A 12,940-nucleotide genomic window follows, 5' to 3' on the forward strand; every position below is an offset into this window, starting at 1 on the left:
AAGATGAGGAAATATTTAACTAGAAAACAGTGGGTCTCTGAAATAAAAAATGGTCTGCTCACAGGACTCTTGTACAATCCAGTGAAAACAATTGCGACACTTCAAATCACAACCACCCAGAAGAGCAAACTATGTTCAATTAAGGTCCAAAAACAACACCTTTGCAAGTAGGAAGGGAAAGGGAGGGAGGAAAAACAGCCCGATTGTACATTGGGGCTTCAAACGTAGCACAGACTCCAATCCTTCCCAAGCCCACCTCCCACCCAGCACAGCCTTACTTTCCAGGTGCAGTTTCAGAAATAAAAGATGGATTTACCACTGCCGACTGGTTTCTGCTCCTTACAAGCCTCCATTTGCGTGGTGTTTCAAAGGTCGTGGCGAGGTGACAAGATGTCCCACACTGGCAGATATCGGTAGCTTACCTGAGCCCGTATTATATTACCTTCACCTTTATAACCAGCATCAAATTGGTTTTACAAAAAGATGTAAACTAGCCTGTCTATGCTACTTGAAAGCTGCTACAAATAAACTAAAGGTAAAGTTGACTATATGCTTTGAACCTTGCACAGTGCTGTAGGTGCTAAGTTACTTAACAGCTTTGACCGGGACTAGAAGTTCTTTACTTTAGACTATAAACACTCTTTGGGATTGGAACCAATTATAAAGACTAAACTAATTAGGAAGGTGCACCTTTTATCTTCCTACCTCTACGAAACAAAAAACAAAAAATCTAGTGTGAACGTTACTGACAGCACTCTTCGGTGGCACTACTGAACGTTATATATTGAGCGTGACCACGACTTACACATCTGTTATATGCATTACCTTTTAAAGGTAAGCTTGCCTACTCAAACTTTTGAACGAGTGATTAAAGTAAGGGGTCCAGGTCCATTATGTTATCTGCTCAAGCAAAGCAGATTACGGCCTCTTGCCATTGAAGGCAGTGCAGAGACTCTAGTCTTGCTATGCTAACGGTCAACAGAATTTGCAGGGAATGCCTTTTCTACAGCCACTGGCTGTTGACGAGTTACTGCAATGCACATGGAGTTGCTGTGCAGGAAAGGAATATGGGCCCCCGGAAAGGGTTTACATGTTCTTCCTTACGCTTTACTTTCGCTATTTTGGATGTGGTGCTGCACTCCGCCCGAAGTCCTATGGCTGTGTGACCCTACCATGATAGCAGTCTAAGGGGCAACGCTCAACAACTGAGCAGAAATGCTTAACAAACGTTTCTAAATTAAAAAGATAAGTGTATGTGGTGATAAAGTAATTCAAGGAAGCTAAACTACACCTATATATACTACGCTCGACAAATCCCACTGCATGATGCCAAATCGGGATTACACCAGTATCCTCAAGTGTTCTAAACCTAAACTAGTTCTAACCAGAACCCAACCTCTGGGGCGTGGGAAGGGAACTGGCAATAGACTAATCTGTAGTCTTAGATACCAGAATCCTGAGGCGGCTTCCACGACTGCAACCTACCAGGGGGCAGCTCGAACGGAACAGGCAACTGGGAATGCCCAGCCTGCCTAGGTACCCTCACCGTCTCGGAGATAACAGGGAGATTTCAAAGACCGCAAGCACCACCCACCCGTAACCAAACTTAAAACTGCAGAGCTCAAATGGCATGCGAGCCAAGGTTCTGCCTTCTATCAATGAAGAAGGCATACGTGCAGCAGAGAGCAGATTAAGGACAAAGTATTTGTGAAAGAGCAAAGCTTCATAAACTCAACGATTCAAGGGCTCTTTAATCAGTAGTTTGCCCACAGCAAGTCCTGGAAAACGTCGCCACAAAGACTATCAATAAAGCAGATTTCAGTTGATCGGGAGTGGTGGGTCGCATAGCTCTTTGGAATACAAGTGCAAGCGAGGGAGGGAACTTGGATAAAGGAACAGCGAGTGGTTTTAAAATGGGAACCTTAAAACAATATCCCAATAGCTAGATATGAAGTCTTTCCTCTACAGATGCTGTGGAAACACAGAACTGCAGAGAAAGGAGTCAAAAGTGTGTGGCGCTCTGGGAGTCAGCAGGATAATTCCAAGTACCACAACTAGTGGGGAGGGATCACATGTAAATCACATTTGAGCTCTGCAATCTGAAAGCAAGCATTACGGGTGCCAAGACCTGGAAAATGCGCTCACTATATAAAACTTACTATCCCTTAACACCAAAACCCCACCCGACTCACTACAAAGGAGTTCAGAGACTGCCCCCTTAACGGTTCAGCATAGCACCAACAGTATGCTCCATACACCAGCCTCTTGTCAGCACCCAGGCTTGAGCATTCCCGTGCAAAGAGGAACACGCGGAGCCTGTGAGTACCAAAGGTAGCCCATCCCTCCATGCAAACAGATCTTGCCCAGCTCACTGTGCTAGGGGAAGAAATGTAGGATCCTGCCTGTACTGCAACCTCACACTCCCTGTCAAGTGTTTGGTGTGTGTATATATATTGTGCATTGGTGCTGCAAAGTCTTACCCATCATACAAACCCATATACCAACCATACAATGAGATGTTGTAAAGGGGAGCATTAGCATCAGCTGCAAGCCAGCAGTGGCAATTGCCATCACAATGGTGGCTGCAGTGACAATAAGAACACACAATTAATACACCCGTTCATATTGCACTTTGCGTACAGTTCTTAAACAAGAGTAATCCATTAACAGGCTCATTTATACAAACAAATGTGAGCTGGGCAACAGCTATCCAATGCAACAGCCAACTACCTGGACCCTCCCGCCGCCCAAGAGATTAGCACTAAAAGGCTAGACTGTACACAAGACGCAATAGACCTTGAGCAATAAAGGACAGTTGCCCATCTCCTGCATATCAGGTGTGGGACCCGGATTACAATAACAGGCCGCTAAATAAAAGGTAAAAATGCAAGCGACATTAACAGACCCACTCGAACTGGTCCTTTAAAGAAATTATCGCTATGTAGGAGAAGATAAATTTCAGATGCAATTGCTTTCCAACCCTGGAACAGACTAGCACCAGTAACCTAGTTCACAAAAGGCTACCAGTACAACACCCCACTGGCCTCCCCCGCAATTACACACCGGGCACATATTGGAATCTGGGTCCTCCACCCACAACCAGTAAATTACAATTCTGCATTGTCAAGACTTACCTTAGAGATAAACCAAGCCACTAGCAAGTGCGTCTTAGCTCTACAGTTAGAGGGAATGGGGGGGGGGGGGCATTCAAGATTTTAAGAAAAGGGGATCAAGATGTGGTCATTAGAAAATTAAATTATGTGCGCAGTGGACAACACATACAAAGAGGGATATGTGTATTAGTTATAGAGGAGATGGGAGAATTTGTGCGTGTGCAGTGAGGTAAACTGGTGGGGTATACACCGTGCCCTTGTAAAATAGGAGCCAACTGCCTTAAGAGCAGCATATCTGAACTTTGAAAGGGGTAATTTTGGAGGTTGAATAATGATTTAGCATTGAAAACAGCATCTCGTGCTTTATAAGAAGCGCTGCAAATGTGGATTATCGCAACAATGTCACTTACGGAAACAGGATTTAGTTTTGGAAAAGCAGTTATACCACGGAGCGAGTCTTGAACAGATATTGCAAATACAGGGAGTGATGATACGGATATTTTTGGACACATTTAATTTGGATATGTGGTGCTTCAGTAACTTAATTGGTAAAGAACTGCACAAGCAGTATATGGCGTTAGAAAGTGCAAAAGTAGTGCAGGTCTGCACTCCTCACTACCCACCTTTTTCACAGAAAATGGTGGATTTAAATTAGCTCAACTGCAGAGCGGAGAGGCGTCAGTCACAGCCCAGGGTCCACTTGCCTGGATCTAGAGCAGCGAAGCGGAGGTAGGTGTGAACAGTTACTAATTTTGTATGCACTTAAGTAAAGACAAGATGGCACTTGTCTAGGCGAACTACATTGGGTGTTTTGAAGTGGAGGAAGGAAGATTAGGCAGATCGGTTAATATGCCAAGCAGGAGGGGCCCTTAAAGGAGGCGTTAGTCACTTTGTCAAACTGCAAACAGCATCAGCAAAGTGGCGAGTTCAGGTGCCTTGCTGTCTAGGATCATCGATGAAGTTAGCAATAGCATATTACTTTGGTAGTGAGGCAGTGTTGGGGGGAGAGGGGATATCCTGCAAAACATTTTATGGCACATCTTTGCTTAGATCATACTTGGAAGCAGTTTTCAGCTTTGGCATAACTGACATCACACTTGTGGGATAGTAGAGCCAACGTAACCCGCTCAGGAACAGCACAAACGTATGGGAAAAAATTGAATATTTTAACAACCCCTACCCCAAACTGGGTTTCATATTCACTGCGTTATTAACAGAAACACACGTATAATACATTTAAAGGCCTGCCCTGAAAAGGCAACTTACAGTGCATGTCTCGCTCATGTTCATACTCTATAAAAGCATAGCCACGCGGCTTCCCTGAACGCCTGTTAAATACAATGTGAATCTGTGTGAGGAAGAAGAGAATACAGTAAGTGCCTTAAGAGGGCTGATATGCCTGCACAAACATTTCACAAACTCCATTACAAAAAAAATAGCTGTTAAACAATGCATCATAAAGCTCTTCTTACCCTTTTGATCGGCCCATAAACCTCAAACTCTCTTCTCAGCTTTGATTCAGTTGTATCGTAGTTCTGGGGAGAAAACACAAATTGGTATATTAAAAGCTCAACTTCTGGTAGCTATGGCAGATGGTTAACGCATTAGGAAGTGCCAAAACAATTAACATTGAAATCACAACAATAAAAGTACTACTTCAGTTTATAAAGATTAAAATGTCATTGAAAAACTACACTAATATGAAAAAAAGTCAAACGGGGGAAATGGAGATATGATTTTTAAAAGATTTAAGAGAACAAGCACAAAGAACAAGCATTTACAATGCAATGGTCTCGGCATTGTTAAAGTTAGAGCTATTGGCATTGCTCGTGACATTATGTTTATGTTTTTAAAACATTTAAAGAAACGGCATTGTTATTTACAATGTCTATAGCTTAATCACTCTCAAAAGCGAGATTTATTATGCGATCATTATTTGGGAAGTTTGGCAAATCCATAATTATGAGGAAAACGCTGCAGCATCGCAAAATGCCAGTGGCCCAGACTAATATGCATGATTAGTATGTGGATTCCATGCCCATTCCATCTTTGTCCTCTCTGCTGAAACTGCTGTCTGAAGTGTCAAATTTTATTAATACTAAACAAAAATCGCACTACCGTGCCAGGGCCAGACTTGGCGTTGATAATGATTGTTTGAAAAGGGAACTTTGAAAGGATACGAACTGGACCAATTCTGGTTTCAAAATATAAGAGAACACTGTAGAGGCATGCGTCTACCGACTGTTATATATAATTTGGGATATATTTCTTAATCTGTCGAGTTCAGCCACTGCATGATTATATTGTTGTCTCTTTTTGAAACTCATGAGCAGTAACATTGTCGTGGTGTCACTAGGGCTTCAAGTGCATGCTTTTTCAATATTACATACAAGCCACAGTTACTGCTAATTTATTTTATGCAACTAACAACGATTGACAAAGCCAATAGTCCTAACTTGTTGTAGGTATCATGTTACTTGTTGTATCATTATGCCTGGATGCAATGACAAAAGTGACAGCAAAATACAAGTCGTATAGACCCCGCGCAACACCGCCCCCCACCCCCACCCATTTGTTTGTATCCCACTTAAAGCCCTGGGTAGGATACTCAACAGGGCCGAACTGGAACCCCAAAGTAGGCCTGGCAATTATGTCGGACCAGCTGGAGGGTCATGGGGGAGGTTAACTGTGAAGCACTTTTGCTACAGGAAACGCCCGATGCCCGGGCAAGCCAGCCCGGCCCTGCTCAACAACCCCGTTCTCTCCCGCATTTACCTATGATCAGGCGCGCAACACCTATTGAACTCAAAGGGCTTCAGCCCCCGCCCCCCCGTTGTGTGTGGCAGCCCGGGATGAGACCGCTTCCCGGGCAGACACAAAGCCGCGCCTGAGCAGTTCACAGGTCTTTAAAAAGACCATTTGCATGTTAATGAGGCCTCGCTGTTGCTTCACCCCTTCTAAGAACCCCCGCAGCTCCACTCTGCCTAGATTCAGCCCCCCCCCCCCGAAATCAGCACCACTCTGCCTACTGTTTAAAGATTCAGCCCCCCCCCCCCCCGAACATTAACTAGCAAGTGATTTCGCTGGTCGCTTTTTCACAAGCTCTGAACTTTGGCAGTGATGTTTCCCCTTGATAGAGAAGTTTGTTTCTGTATTTGGATTCCATGCCCATTCCTTCTTTGTCCTCTCTGCTGAAACTGCTGTCTGAAGTGTCACATTTTATTAATACTAAACAAAAATCGCACTACCGTGCCAGGGCCAGACTTGGCGTTGATAATGATGGTTTGAAAAGGGAACTTTGAAAGGATACGAACTTGCGAGTGCTTGCGGCCTGAAACAACAAGCCAAGTACCAGCAGCAACCCCAGAGGACCGAAGTTGCTGCGGGACCTGGAGAGCAAATTACCAGAGTCACCTCGAGGTGCAGGCATTCAACGCTGACTCTACAGCCTCGAACGGCCGAATGTAAAGCTATCGGCTGGGCCTGCCGATTCCGGACCCGGACAGCGGAGCTTGTCAGATCCGCACTGAAGTGCACTAGGGGACAGTGCGGGGACGTGCTGGTCCCGAGTCATGTAATAACCTGGACGGATTGGCCATTGCACTCGGAGGCTGTGGTGGAAGTACGCGGTTCGTCGCAAAATGGCACAGAGTTGTAGCACCACAACATAAAAGGAAGTTAAGGAGGTCGAAGTACTGTTTGCCAGAGCGGAGACCATAGTCCAAGCACGGTTCATTGTGGCAGAGAAATCAGAGTTCTATAAAATAAATGTTCGTGAGGGAGGGGGTGGTTTTCGTAAAACGTGCCTGGCGCTCGGTAAAACAGCTTGAATTGTGTAACGATGACCCGCGAGCCGAGAGAGCGTGCACAAATGTTGATGTGAGAGACTGAAGACATTGAGAGTTAAAATCTGCAAGCGACAATTACTTTATCATCATCATCGTCTTTATTCGAATTAAAAATAATTCATACAAGACACACACATATACATAAGACAACAATATAAAGTCCATTTCAATAAAACTATACAAAGTTTTGGCAATAAATAATTAAAAAAACAGTTAAAATTGAGAATTAAACATATCAATTGACTACAGATGAGCGAGGTATTAAGAAGAAGTGATAAAAAACAGCTGAACAATAAAGTATCCCGGGATTAAACCCTATGTAGGTGGCGCCTCAGCTCCCCGTATAGCGTTGCATCTTAGGGACCATGCCCATCCAAGGTATTTAGCTAAGGCAATTGAATGGACTGGAAAAGTGCTTGTGCTTAGAATCCTAAGAGCGACGGCAGAACTCCTTGTGCCCAATAATTTGCACAACGGAATAAGCCACCGTCGTCTGGGATTGACATAAACAGGGCAAACAAACAGAAAATGGGCAATAGATTCTTTTGGATTGCCACAACCGGGACAAGTGTCTTTATCTGTGCCGAACCACCCACTAATTAGAGACCTGAGTGGTAAGGAACCTGCTCTAAATTGAAAATAAAGCTTCCTGTCCCTAGGTAAAGTGATCAAATCCCAATAGGGTTAAAAAAATGGAGTGGCCTTCGCCTCCAAAAAACAACTAGTCATTGAAGAGGAGGCAGAGTCACTCCACACCCTATGATCTACCTTCTCCCAATAAAGCCTTTTCAAAAGCTTCCTAGCGGGAAAGGTAGCGCTGTCTGGGTTGCTCCATAGATCTGTCAGACCCAAGTCTGCCAAGATTTCCCGAAGGTTCCTGAGCCACCCTATCTTATGGAACTTGTCGGTCTGGATTACATCCATAATGCCCAATGCATATGGCCGAAGCTCAGACGTAGTCCAGAGTCTCCTCCAGTATAAGACTGGACGGAGTTTGGCCAGATCCTTGAGGGCTTTTCTTCCTAAGTCATAGCGCAGTGGGACCAGAGGTGTGCTTTGTGGGAGACCTGTTATACAGCGAAACTTTGGAGCGTCGGTACTGGTTTGGAGCATAAAGTCAACTATGCCATTAATGTATAAAGAGAAAAGTGTGGGCGCCATGGCACACCCTTGGCGCACACCACGCTCTACTGGAAACTCGGGGGTTGTATCCCCCAGGCCTCCCCACTGTATTTTGGCAAAATTGGGTTCATGAAGCCTCCTAATTAGGGTCAGGAGTTCCATAGGAAGGCCACGTTCCGCTAATACCCTCCACAGTAGTTCACGGGGGACAAGGTCAAAGGCTGCTCTTAGATCTATGAAAGTAACATAGAGACTGCCTTTGCCTAGCGTGACTGTCTTCCAAAGCAGTTGTTTGAAGCGGAACACCTGGTCCACGGTGCTGGTAAATTTTCTGAACCCAGCTTGGAGATTGGATAGGATCGGATTATCTTCTATCCAGACTAATAGCTCATTTAGTACCATCCTCCCAATAACTTTTTGGATAGTATCAATAAGGCTAATAGGCCTATAGTTACCTGGGAGGGTTTTATCACCCTTTTCATGAATAGGAATTATGATAGCACCCCCCCACGATTTAGGTACCGGGGCGCCTTCAGCCACAGCATTGGCCAGGAGAGCAATGTACTTACTCCAGCGTGTCTTGTTGTTAAGAAAGAGGTCAGATGGGACTCCATCTGCCCCTGGTGCCCGCCCGGCGGCTACACGAGCCAAAGCAGCTAAAACATCCTTCGGACTAAAAGTGAATAGAAAACGTGCGGAGTGGTCCTCACACAACTGAAGAGGGGGTCACATGCGTATTGAGGTTTGAAATACCCCAACCAATCTTCTTGGGTGACATGATTTGAAGGTTTTTCGGGGGAACCACCTCTGTTCCACTTGATCACATTCCAGAACAGTCTGGTATCCCTGGCATAGCAAGCCTCCTTCAGATCTAGCCAAAAAGATTCATCCCATCTTTTCTTTGCTTTATCTATACACTTCTTATACGAGGACCTGGCTGCTGGATATGTGCCCTATTTCCACTAGAAACAGCTAGTGAAAGTATTTCTAGCGCGTTTACATTCATTATCATACCACCTCAATTGCTTGCGCAATGGCTTATTGCCCTTACTGAGTGGTTTGAGAAAGAAACCGCGCAGGCCTTCAAAGAAGGATTCGTGTATTCTTGTAACTAGATCACTACTACCATTATCATTCAAAGCATCCTCCAACCTCGAGATGATTGCGGTAAGCTCATTATCAATACTAGCAATGGTTGTTGGATTGGTCATTGCCTGGGACCATTTTATCCTCCGCATGTCGTTGGACACAACACATCCACTGGAAACCATAGATGTCTCATCGCATCTTGAACAATCTCTTCCCCACCAACTATGGGAGACACAGATAGGATTGTGGTCGCTCTCTAGTCTTGTCTCGACCACCATGTCAATGAGTTTACCCCACATGCTCAGTCCGCAAAGCACATAATCTATCCTACTCTTTGAACGGCCATTGTCAAAGGTTGGAGCTCCCATCCTATCCCCTGGGGTCCTACCATTCAGGGCCCTTAGGCCCCTCTCGAGGCAGAGTGTGTTTACCTGCACTGCTACCGAGGACCATCTTTTAATGGGAGGGAGTGAAAGTGCTGGAATGGCCCATAAAAACCATCCTCCTCAGGATCAAGGCCACTTTTCTAGATCGGGATCTAATAAGGGTTCGAATGTGACATTAAAGTCTCCTGCAACAATCAGGTCTCTGTTGCATGATTCAATTTCTATAAGGCCAACCAAAGTATCCATCACCCTTGACGTTTTCCCTCTTGTGCCACGGAGGTATACATTATAAATATCCAAACTACCGCCGTGGTCAAGAGTTAGTCGTACTAATTGGATATCTGGGGAGCCGGTATGGATCATAACGCCGCTCGGAAATAAATCCTGACGAGCCCAGATAATTAGGCCGCCCATTGGACGCCCAAACAGACCATGGGTGGCTGGGATGTGAAAATTTAGGTAGCCCAGCAAACACTGGGCCTCACACGCCCATGTTTCCTGAAGGAGACAAACATCATATTTCTTCACAAAACTAACCCATTCTGGTGAATCTAGTTTGGTCTTAATACCAGCTAGATTCCAAGACAACAAGGACCCTTGCTTAGTAGTAGGTGATGTCATGTGAGATGGAATTACCTGGCCTTGTACCCTCCCTCTGGTGTCCATTCTACAATTAGGCGGCAAAGGGGCCCTGGGAATTACAAGTGGTCCTATCAAATCTGGGGGGACAGCATCATATTCGGTCATAAGTATACTTTCATTGGCCCTCAACTTCTTAGAATATAAAACATATGTCGCAGAGTGGGTATGTCAATACTTAGAACCCTTGTTGTAAAAAAAGTTTAAACTGTGGGCCTCTATCCCCGTTCTTGGACCGTACAATGGGTACTCCGTAATAAACCTTGGTAGGCGTGCATCCTCGAAATTAACGATGATGCAGTCTCCCTGGATAGTTTTAGGTTGAGGGCCTACCCATTGTACTCTTCTGACAAATAGAATCCGCCCATTAAAATGAGGACGAATTGGTCTTTCACGCAGCAACTGGTGTCCCAGACAAACTAACACAATAGCACAATGTCAGATATAATACTGTGAGTATTCCTGAAGGTCAAATATGTGTACTCACTGTACAGGGGGGTGGCCCAGCCCGGCCTCTTCTGGCCACAGACGGCCCGCCCTCTGCCCGGGCTCAGCCCGCGCGCGGTCCCGCGACGCGGGGAGAGTGTCCGAAATTTAAATGCCTCCGGGCGCGGGAGATGGGATCGCGGTGCTTCCGGGGTGGTTGCAAGCAGGGAGCCTGGGTAATGTAGTTTCTTCCTCCCTCCACACTGCGGCCACAGGACTGCGAACGCGGCGGCGGGAGGGAGGAGGCGGCAAGCCCAACAAACACGGCACCCACGAAGGAGCAAGAGCTCGAGCCAGGACCCAGCAAAGGCAGACAGGTAACTGTGTTGGAGAGACACCCGCTCCACCGAGAGAGTGTCCGAAATTTAAATGCCTTATTACTTACTTACATTTGCTACATAAATGATCGAATTTAATGGAGGGCACCGAAAGACACCACCGCCTTTCTCCGAGGCACAGTAGAAATGCCTCGGAGAAAGGGAGCGTCCTTTTCGGATTTGGGGGCGTGTTTTGCTGTTGTCTCCTCCCTGAGACTTCTCGCAAAAAACACACCCCCGATCCGAAAAGGACGGGGCATAATCGGAGTGACTGGACCTCTTCTCCAGTGTCTGGCCAGCATTTAAGAGGCCAGCCAATGGAGAACAGGAGAGAAGAGGGGCGGGTGCAAGCCCCTCTTCTCAAAGTCATTAAATCTCGCGAGCAAGACTGCGCAAGCGCAGCCATCGCTAGCCGAGACCTAAAAAGTAAAAGCACCAATCGGCAGTAGCGGTTTGTGGAGAATCGGGACCTAGTTGTCACCACAATAGAGCACAGGTCAGGCACGCCACCCAAGTTCATGCCAGTCAAAGATTTCACCTAACGACTTCCCTGAACTGGAAGTTGAAATCCTACAACGGATATGGTTGCAGACAAGTCCCCTTGAAGGAGGATAACCAATTGACGGAGCCCTGCTGAAGCCAGATACTTTTCGCACCATCGCACTGCCAAGATTCCTATATTCAGACTTGAGCCTTTTCTTCAGAGCTCAGATTCCTCCAGTGGGAGGAGGTGATCAACTGTACCATACAAAGGGTTCCACTAAGCAGGTCACCTTCTCACAGGCCTGCTGAAACAGAGCTGCTGATGCAGAAGGGATCCAAACAGGAGGAACCAGATTCTTCAGCGCAGCAAAGCTGCAACTTGGTCCGATCGGCTTGGTGGTTCAAGTTCAAAATTTTCGATGTACCAATTTGGTAGACATAGTTACATAACCAAAAGGTCCTAGAGATCAAAGACAACAATTAGGGGTCACTCTAGCACAGGGCACCAGCAGGGTCCAGGCGCAACTGGTCAGGTGGATACTTCAGGCAAAAGACCTCTTGCTGCTTGTTTGGGCCCTGTAGCCACACAGGTAGTCGGTTATCTGTCCCTTGAAGTCTACTTCTTCGCCCTGGTTACAGGTGGGAGAAAGCCCAACTCCTAAGGACTCATCACAGGTCTCCACCAGCAAGTGCAGCCAGCTTCCTGTTTTTAATGAGGGCAGGGCTTGAAAAAAAATCATAAAAATGTTACTAGAGCTGCACTGGTCTCAAATAGTGTGATCGTAGGCAAATAGTTTGCCCCATGGAGCCGCCTTTTTGTTTATCACCACGTAAGAGTACATTCAATTATGCAAGTTCATGATTTCTGCTGTAAAAAAAAAAAAAGAAAAATTACAAAAATAGATTAACTAAATGTTTGCCCCAATCATAATAGGAATCAAGCCCACATAGGGTACTCAAGATCTCTGGCTTGCCTCCTTGTTCACCAATAGCATTGTAATCTGGTCAGGAGCAGGAGCAGGACTATTTCCCAGTTCATGTTTAAAAACTCTTTCCATAAATATTTTACTAAAGCATGATGTGCAAGTTAGTGCACTGTCATTTACAGATTCATATAGTTTTACTCCGTATACAGCGCATAAACAATGTTTGGTATTCGGGTTTCAGCAAAAATATTTAAAATTTGCTCACCAAGTAAAGTGTTACGATTTGTTTGATCCTATAATAATCCTTTTACCAGTATGCATCTGTTCTTGGCATGTTGAGCTGTAGAGTTGTATACTTTAGCATAGCTCGCCACCTGGTGTTGGGCTCGGATGTTAGCAGTTTGTTTTTGTCAAAGAAGTCTTTGTTAGTCACGAGATTGGCGGTGACTCATTATGGTGACAGCGCGCATGGGCATCAACTCCATTCCCAGATTGTTTTTCGCCATGAAGGGTAATGTTGGAGTTAGTGGG

The 12,940-nt window shown here is 45.6% G+C and overlaps 1 protein-coding gene across 1 annotated transcript in view; it reads right to left on the reverse strand.

Annotated features, from left to right (window-relative positions):
• Positions 1–12,940, reverse strand: part of SNRNP70 (small nuclear ribonucleoprotein U1 subunit 70) — a 55,036-nt gene that overhangs the window by 12,272 nt on the left and 29,824 nt on the right. Inside the window, exons 6-7 of the mRNA XM_085616267.1 lie at positions 4,586–4,648; positions 4,380–4,461 (exon numbers count right to left, since the gene is read on the reverse strand). Coding sequence (XP_085472393.1) covers positions 4,380–4,461; positions 4,586–4,648 — 145 coding nt within the window. The remainder of the gene's footprint in view (positions 1–4,379; positions 4,462–4,585; positions 4,649–12,940) is intronic.

Source organism: Triturus cristatus, chromosome 7 (genome assembly GCF_964204655.1).
Source record: "Triturus cristatus chromosome 7, aTriCri1.1, whole genome shotgun sequence".
NCBI classification, from domain to species: Eukaryota; Metazoa; Chordata; class Amphibia; order Caudata; family Salamandridae; genus Triturus; species Triturus cristatus.